Source organism: Oreochromis aureus, linkage group 18, assembly GCF_013358895.1.
Source record: "Oreochromis aureus strain Israel breed Guangdong linkage group 18, ZZ_aureus, whole genome shotgun sequence".
NCBI classification, from domain to species: domain Eukaryota; kingdom Metazoa; phylum Chordata; class Actinopteri; order Cichliformes; family Cichlidae; genus Oreochromis; species Oreochromis aureus.
In genome coordinates this window covers 21,405,719-21,419,231 of record NC_052959.1, presented here as the reverse complement: position 1 = coordinate 21,419,231, position 13,513 = coordinate 21,405,719, and the positions used below count along the sequence as shown (strand labels likewise).

Sequence of the window (13,513 nt, the reverse complement as noted above, 5' to 3'; positions counted from 1 at the left end):
GTGGAGTAGGTAGGACTGTAGCACTGTTTCACTCGAGGATACTTTCGGCATATTTTTCTGTGACTGCTTTGGACCACAAATGTGTAAGGCATAGAAAGCATTCCCCAATGATAATGCCTGAATATGTGGAATTCCTGTCTGTTTCTATTTAATATTATTTCCATTGTTCAAACAGGGAGTAACAGCAGCATGCGTGCAGTAAGGACAGCGCCACACAATCTGTTTCCCATTTAGAGCTGTGGCTAAAGATGTCAAATATGGTGGACAGTAAACAACGGTTTCTGTCAACAGAGTGGTTAATCTTAGCCCAAAGCCTCTGGCTTGACTGTTAGTGATACAACCATTTAATTTTTTATCAAACATCTACAAAAAGAAAAAGACAAAGGCAGAGCGAAGCTGTGGGACCATGGGAGTCAGAGGGCAGGGCAGGAGTAAACAAAGGGAAAAAAAACTATAATTGTGCCGTAGTCAGACATCTTACTTCTCTGTCTGTTCAAAGTCTTTCCTGAAGTTGGCCTTATCATCCTTTCTGGACTTTCTAGCAAGATTTTGTGTACTGTATTTTTTGTTTGTTATCGTTCTATCTATTAGACAAAAAAAAAGGAAAAAAATAACCAAGTTTGTGTGAAGAGAAAGAACTTCATAATAAAATTATACAGAATTTCATTCATACTGATCCCCTCTTACTTTCTGTGAATCATGTCATACTAAACCAGCAAACACACCTAAAGAAGTACAACACAGGATTATACATCCAAGGGCAACAGGGCCAGTTGCTGTGCCTTCTGACAGTCCAGGGGCTTGTACAAGTAATATCACCATGGCGCACAAAGGACAGGAACTTAATTCACATGTAGATATAAGGAAATGGCAAGAATATGTTTTTTACATTTACTTAATTGGGTGATCTATTATGCCAGTCCGTGGAGGGGTAGTGAAGAACACAATTTCCCAATTAAATAAGTGTTCATGTCACGGTGCTGGGTCGTTGACCCAGCGTTTTGTGTTGTATGATTATTTTCCTCTGTTCTAGTTATTCTGATTTTGGTATTCTGTGTCCTCCCCTTGTGCCCTGTTCGTGTTCTGGATTTCCTGTTTTATTCTGAAGGTCTGTGTCTGTTGTCATCGTGTTCAGCTTGTATCCTCAGGTCGTCTTGTGTATTAGAATCAGCTGTGCTCCCACCTGTATGTCATTACCTGGTCTCCTTGTTTGTGTGTGTATATATAGTGGGTGTCAGTCTGTGCCTGTTGTCGGCTCGTCTGCGTTAGTCTGCGTTCTTCTGTGTATCTCTGCCTTCCATGGTGCTTCGTTCCTGTCTGTGTCTCTCTGCCCCGCAGCCCTTTTGTATGCTCTCAGGTTTGTTATTTAGTTTATCCCAGTTTAGGTCTCCTTCAGTTATTTGTCATGCCTCACTGCCGGTTTGCCACCCTGCCACTTCTGTAAATAAACTCTCACTCATATCATCAGTCGGCTGCCTGCATTTTGGGTCCTCCTTTCATTCCACAACACGACTGCTGCCCCAGCCATGACAGTTCAATCATCTGCAGTTAAATGAAAGTCTATGTATTTGGCTTAGAGCATCAATATTTCTTGGCTTGTAAGAAAGGGTCTAACTGAGCCACTCTGGAAAAACTGAGGTCACAATCTGCCATTCCACTTCAACCCATTTTGCACACATTGTGGGTTCAATGTTGTCAGGTAAGTTGTTGTGGATGTCAAAAGTTGCAGTCCAGCTGAAAACTAGAGTATTTGTTTAAGCAGGCATTTTAACTTCAGTTACAGCTTACCTTTGTATCCGAGGACAGCCACCGCTATGGTGAGCAGGGCACAGAGCACATAGAGGAGTGCGATGGCTGCCCTTAATGCCCAGTCATTTTTGCACTTGGTGCACTCTGTACCCTCCTGAATTCCTGTAACAGACAACAGGGTCTGTGTCACAAACCAGTGAACAGTATGCAGCACTGTCTATTTATAGTTTATATATTTTATTCCGGGACAGTTGACGTGGGACACCCATAATGTCGCTGTACATGTACAATGATAATAAAGTGCTATTCTATTCTATTCTATTCTATTCTATTCTAGGTTGGCTGTAAGCAAGAAGAATAAAATTGCAGTAGTAACCCATACACGCTCCAGCTGAAGAACGGAGTTCATAAAAACACCCCAAATGTTTTCATATAAAAAGCGAAACCACATGGATTCTTTCTTTTTTACGTCATCACTAAGTTTAGACCTGCGTGTCTGTGGTGGCACACGCTGTGCTTTTCTCCAGTTGAGTATCAATTGAAAACATTTGGCCCCATTAACTGGCAAGAAAACTCACTATGAAACTTTGAAAACACTGCACATGTGTTATCCATATGACTGAGGAACCAATACAAAACACTACTACTCCCCTTCTGTGTCATTGGCAACTAACCTAGAACACTGGGACAGTGAGATTTTTGGTCATTCATGTCACAGAAGTTTACTTCTGCTTCCTAAAAACCACCAACACTAAGTGATTTAATGCTAAACATTGTAGGCAGGTTGGTTGCTTTACTTTATTCGAATTGACAAAGTCGCATTTAGTAAGCAGAGATACAAGACAGCTGCTGTGAATTCACAACAGGCCAAAAAGCTCTTAATGTAAGAGGTAAGAACTTAAATCAGATTATTTAGGAAAGCAGAATTTATGGAAAATTGTCACACATTCCCGATTTGGATGTTTGCAAACAAAATGTGAAAATCGCGCAATATCACCATCTGCCGTTACAAACAAATCACAGCAGCAGTGTGGATACAGGGCTTACAGTTCAAACTTTAGTTCTAACTAACATCAGGGTTTGTGTAAAACTTTGCTTCTTGGCCTGGACGCTCATGTTTCTCTATTACAATATCACATCATTATCATAACTCATCAATACAACTTAAGCTGTAACAAACCATTATTTAAAAGATGTTGTTAAAAGGTGTCCTGTATATAAGATCCATAAAATAATTGTCATATTGCTGTAGATAATGATAAAACAAAGTGGGTCTTCCATTTGCTTTCACCATTGGTTCTATTATTTATAAAAACAGTGTACTCACTTAAGCAACTGCAGTGATCCCTGAACACAATGACACTGCTGAAAGATAAGACTGACTGGGGAAGAAAGTGCAGCTATCATACAGACTGTAAGCAAGCCAAATGTTTGGAGAGACTGGCTATCGCTTCATTTGAGGGACAAAGAAGGCAGCAGTATGGATAAAGGTCTTAGAGTTCAAACTTCAGGTAGCTAACATCAGGGTTTGCTTACAACCACTCTAATGTCCTGGCTGCTCATTTTTCTTTAGTTATCATTATCGGAGCTCCATACTAAAACCTAAGCTGTAATAAAAAATGTAATTATGTAAATCTGAAATACATTGAAATGGGTCAAAGAACAGAACAGAGCACAACAGCAGTCTTCAAGGCTGTTGACCAGGAATAATATCAATTAGGAGAGAATTGTTTATAGAAACATGTTATCTACCCACCATGGTCACAGAATACAGTCAGAAAATTTCATCCAAAAGATAACTTGTACAGTTGAGTATATCTTGTATTAAAAGATTAAAATGGAGACAAAACATGATACTAAGGATCCTTCCATTCAGCCATGTAATCATAACACAGAGAATGGCAGAATCTTAAAGATTTCCACAGTAGCAGTGTTGATAAAAGGCTCCCTTCAAACTTCAGGTATAACTAAATAGCTCTTTTGGCCTTGCTGCTCATGTTAATTTAGTACAATATCATTATGATAACTCATTAATAAAACTCATTAGATGATCAGAGAGGTCATGTTGTATTTTTTATTTTTTTTTGCTATGTATGCAGGGACCTAGCCAAAACCTATGGCTTTATATGTTATTTATAAAATTTATTAATACTATTTTAACCCTTTCACGCATAGTGGTGACTACAGTGGACAGCTATTCAAAGGCTGTTTTCTTGTATTTGTATCAGTGTTGATGGTATACTTGCACATAAACCACTACATTGGACACTGAGACTGATAAAGTCATACAGGAAATGGTTACCTTAAGTTATTGCTACTATTTTACAGGCTACTGAAACATGGGTTTCACTCACATAGAAACTGGTGAAAACTTTCTTTTTTACAGGACTATGAGTAAACAAGTGCATTACATAGGTAATGCTTCAGTCCTCTGGTGCCCCTTGGCATTATGGGTATGTAGACTTATTCCACTGGGGCAAAAACTGCACAGCTGGGCTGACTTTTTCACATGACTTCCTCCTTCAAACAGCATCAGAGTCCTAGATGTGTCCCTTTAAGCCACGTCACCCATGATGGGATAGAATCTGTAGCCAAAGGAGGCTCTATGCTTTAAAGTCAGGGGTAGGCCGGGACCACCAAAGGGACAGTGAGGGTTTGTCCTTTCTGCTTTGGACCCAGACATCTGTACAAACATCATGTCTGACAAACTAAGGGGGGCCCCACCGTGGAGCTAGACATGGATATGCCGGCCACTGTTGTCCTTATGTGTACTGACAGCCTCATGATGTGAGTGAATGTGGAGAGCTCCATCAGAGAATCCCCCACTGGCCCTGAACACACGCTGTTTAAAGTACAGCATCACACCATGTAAACATGCAGCTGAACAGCTGCAGGTTCTGGGTTGAAAGCAAGGTAAGTGTAAGGTGATGAATTTCACATACGTTTTTGCATCAATAACTTTTCTCCTGGCCGAGTTTCTCCCACAGAAATAGAAAAAAAATGTGTTTGTGACTTTAAAATCTTAACCAAAGACAAAAAAGAGTGTTTTAATTGTTGTGGCAGAAAAATAAATGTGGGTGGTTTTTTTTGCAGACTTTTTAGTATCTACACTTAGCACAACAAGAATTTAGCACATACTGTGTATAACCTGGGTTAAAAACCATAACTGCCATGTTCTCCCCCACAGTGACGCTGAGACTGAACTAACATGGAAATTCATTCTGGGCAGAGCAGCTGATGACTTGTTCCAGGGCTGTAACATTTTCCCACTGCTTGTCACTGCAGTTTTTTTTTTCTAACCTCCAAGTGATTTTTGCATAAACAACAATTTTGTGTGATGTGGTCCACACTAACACTTCCAAGGTAGCTAAAAGATTCTTTTACAGAGAATCAAGAAGTAAAATAAACCTACGTTGTTTCTATAACCATTCATCAGACATTTTTGATTGTTTTGTCACAGTTTTGTTTTGACGTTAAAATGTTCTAAGGTGAACAAGTGAAAGGTAGTCAGAATCTCTGACACTACACTTATACTGTCCATTTTAATGATGACAATCAAAGTACATTACAACATAGTTTGATAATTAAATATACCATATGGAGTATTTTAACTGGAAAAAGAAAATCCAAAGGAAAGCAGAGATGAGTTCCTGAGACTGCTGGACACTGATACAAGGAACATGAAAGTCTGAGTGCTCAAGTCTGATTAAGAAAATCAAAAAAACTCACAAAGTCCTCTCTTTATGTACATGCAGACAGCAAATCTACTTCTGTACCTCATTAGTCAGCACATGCATTTTGTTTTATATTCATAAGACCACTGTGACTGAAACATAAATATGATGACATATGTCATGAGCTGACTTAAAAGGGACTGTTACACCAAAGGCCTGGTGCAGAATGCCGAGAACCGTTGAGGCATGGTGAGAGCTGAGAAGCAGGAGAGCAGCCAGATTCCTCATCAGCAACCTGGACGTGAGCCAAATAATCCCCACGAGGCAAATAAATGTCATAAAATGCTACAAAGAGCAGAGGTATAGTGGAGGATACTGCAACTTACATTTTATTGATGTCAAATGAAAACCTTGTACTTCCAGTCTGTTTTTTTATGGTTTGTCCTTTTGAATGAAGACAAAAAGAAATATATTTCTAGAAAAATGCAAGACTATTTGTGTTATCTGTGTCTTATCTGGAGAACAACAGCTAGCAGTGTTGCTCTACAGTGACGGCACTGCTTTGTGTCTCTAGCTCAGGAAGCATGGATTAGCAGGGAACGTGCTGCAGATATTCACAAATTCAGCATTTTAGAATTGTAGCTGCTGGTATAAACATTGCTAACATAAAGATTAAGCTCTACACTTCCCCACAGAGTATTTCTCTGCAGGATTGACTGCAGTTTTTTACATTGAATACTAAAATGAATGCTAACCCATCAGATTATTTAGGCAGATCCCGTGGGTCCTGTAGTATGCACGATGGCGTCTCTATGTATCGAGCTTTTTCTAGTGTATTTTGTTCCCTTTTGGAGATCTGGGATATGGAGAGTATGGAGCCTGGGTCATTGTTCCGAACTGTTGTCTCCCCTGCTGGGGGATACTGCTGCCATTTCAGAGTCCTATCGCTGTCAGGGTGGATGGGAGGCTTGGTCAAAGTAGCATCTGCGTGAATTCCAGAATCCAAGGTTTCCCAGCATATTGTGTCATTGTAATGACAAGATCAATGATATTAAATTGACCTGTGAGTGCTTTTAAAGTTGTCGGTGATACTTAGGAGACGTTATGCTCTGCTGTGAGTCAGTTTTATCTTTGGCAAATAATTTATTGTTGCCGTGAAAGTAGAAGAAAGACAGAGGAAGAGGATTAGGAGACAGAGGGAAAAGCAGGCAGTGAAAGATGAAGCATTCCACTGTGGTGTCTCTAAAACAGCTGTACTTCATCTGGACTCTGAGCCAGTCAAAGAAAAAAATTCCCCAGTTCCTTATACCTGACATTAGACTTGCTTGCAAGCCCTGTCTCCCTCCTGCGTAGCAGTGGAAATTTCCATAGCAACACAAAGAAAGCCTGTGCAGGTCAGAGCCTTTCTGTGTAAAGAGTTGGTGCACAGTGTTAATACAATGTCATATACAGTAGCTGTGGATGGCTACCACATTAATTCTTTGATTTTGCCTTCTGTTTTGTATATAAGTGGAAAATGATGAGAAGCCAAAACCCAGATTAGTCACACAGAACTTTTCTTCCCCACCTGAATGGAGTCTGACACATTCTAATTCTGTCAATACAGCATTTATTCACATTTCCTAAGGAAACGCAAATATTTTTCTTTTAAATGGTAACCCCCTGTGTTATCTGTCTGTCTACAGCTGTAAACTGTAGATCTATAAACCGTCATAACTTTACTTAGATATATTTGTGGATCGAGTTCAAGTTTGTGATTTCCATAATCATTCTTGGACTTGGTCTTTTTACAATCTGGTTTGGAAATGGCTTCAACAAACTGAGTAGATACACAAAAAACACGCAGTTTATCAAACAAACATGTACCACAGTGGGCCAAGGAGGATGCAGCAATCCATTTAATAACTGCCGAGTTATTTCAGCACAGCGAGAAGTGGTGGATTGAATACATCAAAGCAAACGACACTTTTATCTTGCCGGTGGAGTTTGGGTTTAAAGAACTGGATTATGTTTCTCCTGATGCCATTTTTAGGACCATGTTAAACAGTTAAACCTTGAGCAGGTTTTGCAAGGTGAACCGATGTCCTTACGTCTCACTCTGGCTCCTGCAGCTAACAGTCGCCAACAGGAATGTTAATAAGTAAGCACTATGCCACAGGGGAAGCTACCACTGAGACAAATTACCTAGACATTAGGCACCTTGAACTGATGAGCTAGCTTAGCCAGCCTGCTGGACTCTCACATCTATCTATCTATATATATATATATATATATATATATATATATATATATATATATATATATATATATATATATATATATATAGATAGATATATATATAGATAGATATATATATTTATATATGGATATAGATATAGATATATAGATATATAGATATGGATATAACCCGCTGACAGGTTTATGACACTTGAAATTGAGGTTCTCTCTAGCACATCTGGACCTTGTTACAGTGGAGCCAAATCAAAGGATGCATGCAAACATTTGATACATCATTCCTTCGTGCCAAGCAAGTGGCTAAGTTCTAAACTTTGCTTTCAGTGGACTATCTTGAGTGTTTTTATAAGAAACCTTCCCACTGGTATTCACTTCCTTTTCATGATGAGTAAGGAGTTTCGAGTGTTATAGTTAGGAGAGATCTGTATGTTGGTCAATAACATATAGAGAACTGCATGTCTGAACAAGATGACATGCCCATGTTTTACTTTAAGGCTTTGGCCAAAGAGCATAATACAAACACTCCACTGGGATATACAATGTGGACGGGTGTCTCAAACACATGCTCTCTTCAGAATGCCATCAACCTTTGTCTTACACAACAGAGGCCTCCTCTTTCCAGTTTCAGTTTTAGCTAGTGAGATTTAACGGTGAAAATATAAAAAATCCAAGTATCACTTACAGAAAGACATGCCAGTTGATGTAATTCATGTTTTCATATTTTTAATGTGTAATCGAGGACATTTCATTTGACAAAAAAGAATAAACAAAACAATAATGATCATTACTACCATCAATCAATATTATGACTAATTTTTCAGACTGTCTTGCTTGACTTATGCAGCAACAACAAAAGAACAACACAATTTCATGCGAAATTATCTCCTTAATGAGTCTTTCCTAATGCCACCAGCTGCTTTATAAAAACAAATATTAAATTCTGCCTGCAACATTTGTTTACCTGAAAGCCCTTTGAGTACTTAGTTCCAGTAAGATTTCATAACAACACAGAGAGAGTAAAACAAAAAAATGGAGCTACTGAAGGAATTGTGCAAACTGTGAAAAGGAATAGAACTGAGCTTGTTTTTTAGGGGAAACTTTATGATGCATTTCTCATTTTAAGCACTCCTGTGTTTTTATTTCCAACTGGTACAGGGAAAAAAAGAAAAACAAAAACAGTTAGCTGGCCTATCAAAGACAATCGCAGATCCAAGATGGAGTTGATTAACCCCAGTTTTGTCATTCCATCTGTGCTTGGTTAAAGAAAGACAGACTATGACAAATGGGTCATATATTGTAATCCTAAGACATACATTTAAGTGTGCATGTGTGCCTCGTAAACATAGCTGGGCCACTGTATTGTTCATACTTTGTGTGGCTGTGACCAAAAAGCCTTTCTGTTCTAGTCAGCAGTTTCCATTTAAATCCAGGCCAATAGTGTATGATGGGATGAGGAGATATGTAGTTAGAGTCACATCTGCTGCCACAATATACAGTGGAAGAAATGCCAACTGCTGGCTGTGTTATAAAATACAGCGTGTGAGGTAGGGCCACTACGAGCTGGCAAGCAGAGGCTCACAGGCAGGGCTTTTTAACATAACTGGGACTTAATATTACCGGGGACGGCTGTAAAGTGCAACTCAAACAGCACCTGCAACCACAGGCGCATGCAAGTATGTATTTTTATACACATTAAGTGCTTGTAAACGTTTGATATCCCAGTTCTCCAGAACTGGCATAAAACCATTAATTACAATGAGAAAGATTTGCTGTTTTCTTGTGCAGAGGGGCACTAAACATAAATGTGAAAAGCTGTATATTTAGTACAGCCAGATAAAGTATTATTGCACAAATAAACACAGACATTTTTGAAACTACATCACGAGTAAAGATCTGAAGAGAGACACGTTAAATTCCGGGCAGTAGTCTATTAATATATAAAATGCAAACTTTTCATCCTTTTTAGTTCTGGAACAGAATATTTTAAACTTCTTCTTATTTTAAAACAGATATCCATCCATCCATTTTCTTATGTTTCTCCAATTCAGGGCTACAGTTGGGCTGTCATAAGGAAAGAAAAGGCAGGGTATACCATATCACAGGGATAACATAGGGAGAAAGACAACCATTCACACTCACATTCACACCTACAGCCACATTAGTGTCACCAATTCACCTAATGTGCATATTTTTGGACTGTGGGAGGAAGCTGAAGTACCTAGAGAGAACATGACACATGAAACATGAAAATCCCACAAAGAAAGGCCCCAGCCAGCCGGTAAAACAGGCATGCATGAATTTGAAAAACAAAACAAAAACAAAAAACAACCCCCCCCCCAAAAAGCAAAAAATAGAGAACCCATAAACAATTTTTATAGGCCTGTGAGCAGTACAAGAGACCCCCTGGCCTCTCCTGATTATGTTCCAGTGTTGGCATGTTGGAATGAGCTAATGTCAAGTTAAACAGTACCCTGGAAAAGTTAGACCACTTAGTATCAGTTCTTGATGAAAGTCAATGGAATTCAACCAATTATAATGGTCTGTAATTTCATTATAGTTATTACATCATTTCACCTGCAGCGAGAGTAAAACTCTTCTCCAGAACCAAACGTGCCATAAACCCATCACAGCTTCTCATGATGGCGCCGGTGTACTTGGCTTGCCGTCCGTCTCGCCGCTTTTTACCCTCCCTTTTTCCCTTCCCTTCCCTTATGGACCTCGGCACTGTGTTTTTTATCTTTATTTTTCTAGTCTTATGTTTATCTAGTGGCAGGCAAACACTTTTAAATCTTCGTACTTTCCATTCGTTTCGGGCCGACCCCTGCTGGAGTGTGGGCAGAGCTAAGTTACCACAACTGGATTCGTCCTGCGGCTTCTCCTACCTACCGCTTCCTAGTCTCCACAAGAAACGCTACAGGAAGCGGGGAAGACGGAGTGGCCGTCGCGTCTGTCTCAGGGCCTTTCTCAGAGCCAGAATTACGGACCATGTACATGTTAATCTGGATACGCCATCATTTTTCCCCTCCTACCTGGATTGCCCGGACGCTAAACTGCTTACTTGTCGCTGGATTTACCCGGCTGATCACCAAGCATCTGCCCGCTCTGCGACACGCTTTCCTACTCGGATTTGGATAACATCGCGCCAACGGGGAGTTTGTCGAAGCAATCTATGCACTCTGCGTCGTGCTTCTAGAGGTGACTTAGTACCCTGGCCACGGATGGCACTGCTTAATGTCAGGTCGCTGGTAAATAAGACCTTTGTTTTAAATGACTTATTCTCTACTAGTGGCCTTGATGTTTTATTCCTTACAGAAACCTGGATTCGCCCTGGTGAGCTCATTCCTTTCTCTGAACTTCTTCCTTTGGACTGTGCCTTTTTTAGTTCACCGAGGCTTTCTGGTAGGGGAGGTGGTTTAGCCTTGGTTTTTAAAAACGTATATAATGTTCGGCAACTTTCCTCACCTAACTTTGCTAGTTTTGAAGTTCAGTTATTGGAGATGACTGCTTCCACGACCACTTTATGTGTGTTGGTCTATCGACCGCCCAAATATAACAACTGTTTTATCTCGGACTTTGCCGACTTCTTGGGTTCCGTTCTTTTTAAATATGATTCTGTTCTTATTCTTGGTGATTTCAACATACACATCTGTTGTAAGGATGACCTGCTTGCTAAAGACTTTCTTGCTTTAATGGAATCTTTTAACCTCCTTCAATGGGTAAATGAACCAACTCACGTTAAAGGCCATACTTTGGACTTGGTTTTTACGTATGGCCTGGATATTTGTATTAAGGATATAAATGACGCTGGGATTTCAGATCATTTTCTAATTTCCTTTGATATTGGCTTATCTGCCGCTGGACTGCACCCTGGAGCTCTTTCTCGTCCGCTACGTGTACTCAGCTCTGAAGCTGTGTCAAAGTTTGCTGTGTCTTTTTTAGATTTGGCGCCTATAATTCCTGACTGTTGCTCAGTTCGCTCATCTGATGGTTATGCTGATACTTTGCTATCATTATTTTCATCTACCTCTGATTTGGCTGTACCTGACGACTGTTCTCTCTGTTTGGTTGATGGTTGTGCTAATATCTCTGTGAAGGTTCTCAGTCATCCAGGTCATCGTAGTCAAAGGAGTTTGCAAAGAAAAAGCGTCTGGACTTCTTTAAGTTGCTTGAAGACGTTTCACCTCTCATCCGAGAAGCTTCTTCAGTTCTAAGGTCAAATGGCCGAGAGTCCCAGATTTAAACTCAGTGGGAGTATCCCCAAGGAGGGACAAAGGACCCCTGGTGATCCTCTAATCACATGCGCCCAGGTGTGAAAGCGGGTGTGGGACCTAATCAGCCAGGGTTTCGGGTGAGCCCATTGTGAAACCTGGCCCCACCTTGTCATGTGAATTCCTGAGGTCAGATGGCCCAGGATGTGAGTGGGCGTTAAGGCGTCTGGGAGGAACTCAAAACTGGATTATAGATGGCAGACAGTTGGTGTCGTAAACCACCGCCTCTGTTCAAAGATGGTCTCTCACAGTGGACATAGATGGCTTCTTTCACTCCTCTTTCAAACCATCTGTCCTCTCTGTCCAAAATGTGAACATTGGCATCCTCGAAAGAGTGACCTTTATCCTTAAGATGCAGATGGACTGCTGAGTCTTGTCCTGTGGAGGTGGCTCTTCTATGTTGTGCCATGCGCTTGTGAAGTGGCTGTTTGGTCTCGCCAATGTAGAGGTCTGGGCATTCCTCGCTGCACTGTACAGCATACACCACGTTGTTAAGTCTGTGTTTTGGAGTTTTGTCTTTCGGGTGAACCAGTTTGTGTCTGAGTGTGTTGCTGGGTCTGAAGTACACTGGGATGTCGTGCTTGGAGAAAACTCTCCTGAGTTTCTCTGATACACCGGCTACATAGGGGATGACAACGTTGTTGCGTCTGTCTTTCTTATCCTCCCTCGCTGGTGTCTGATCTTCTTTTCTGTGCCTCTTTGCTGACTTTATGAACGCCCAGTTCGGATAACCGCATGTTTTCAATGCTTCCTTTACATGTGTGTGTTCCTTCTTTTTCCCTTCAGGCTTAGAGGGAACATGTTCTGCCCGGTGGTGTAGGGTCCTAATTAGGAGAGTTTTCTCCAAGCACGACATCCCAGTGTACTTCAGACCCAGCAACACACTCAGACACAAACTGGTTCACCCGAAAGACAAAACTCCAAAACACAGACTTAACAACGTGGTGTATGCTGTACAGTGTAGCGAGGAATGCCCAGACCTCTACATTGGCGAGACCAAACAGCCACTTCACAAGCGCATGGCACAACATAGAAGAGCCACCTCCACAGGACAAGACTCGGCAGTCCATCTGCATCTTAAGTATAAAGGTCACTCTTTCGAGGATGCCAATGTTCACATTTTGGACAGAGAGGACAGATGGTTTGAAAGAGGAGTGAAAGAAGCCATCTATGTCCACTGTGAGAGACCATCTTTGAACAGAGGCGGTGGTTTACGACACCAACTGTCTGCCATCTATAATCCAGTTTTGAGTTCCCTCCCCAGACACCTTAACGCCCACTCACATCCTGGGCCATCTGACCTCAGGAATTCACATGACAAGGTGGGGCCAGGTTTCACAATGGGCTCACCCGAAACCCTGGCTGATTAGGTCCCACACCCGCTTTCACACCTGGGCGCATGTGATTAGAGGATCACCAGGGGGTCCTTTGTCCCTCCTTGGGGGGATACTCCCACTGAGTTTAAATCTGGGACTCTCGGCCATTTGACCTTAGAACTGAAGAAGCTTCTCGGATGAGAGGTGAAACGTCTTCAAGCAACTTAAAGAAGTCCAGACGCTTTTTCTTTGCAAACTCCTTTGACCCGTT

The 13,513-nt window shown here is 41.0% G+C and overlaps 1 protein-coding gene across 1 annotated transcript in view; it reads right to left on the bottom strand.

The window, feature by feature from the left end:
- colec12 (collectin sub-family member 12) overlaps positions 1-13,513 on the bottom strand; it is a 37,301-nt gene that overhangs the window by 6,733 nt on the left and 17,055 nt on the right. Inside the window, exon 3 of the mRNA XM_031735573.2 lies at positions 1,789-1,911. Coding sequence (XP_031591433.2) covers positions 1,789-1,911 — 123 coding nt within the window. The remainder of the gene's footprint in view (positions 1-1,788; positions 1,912-13,513) is intronic.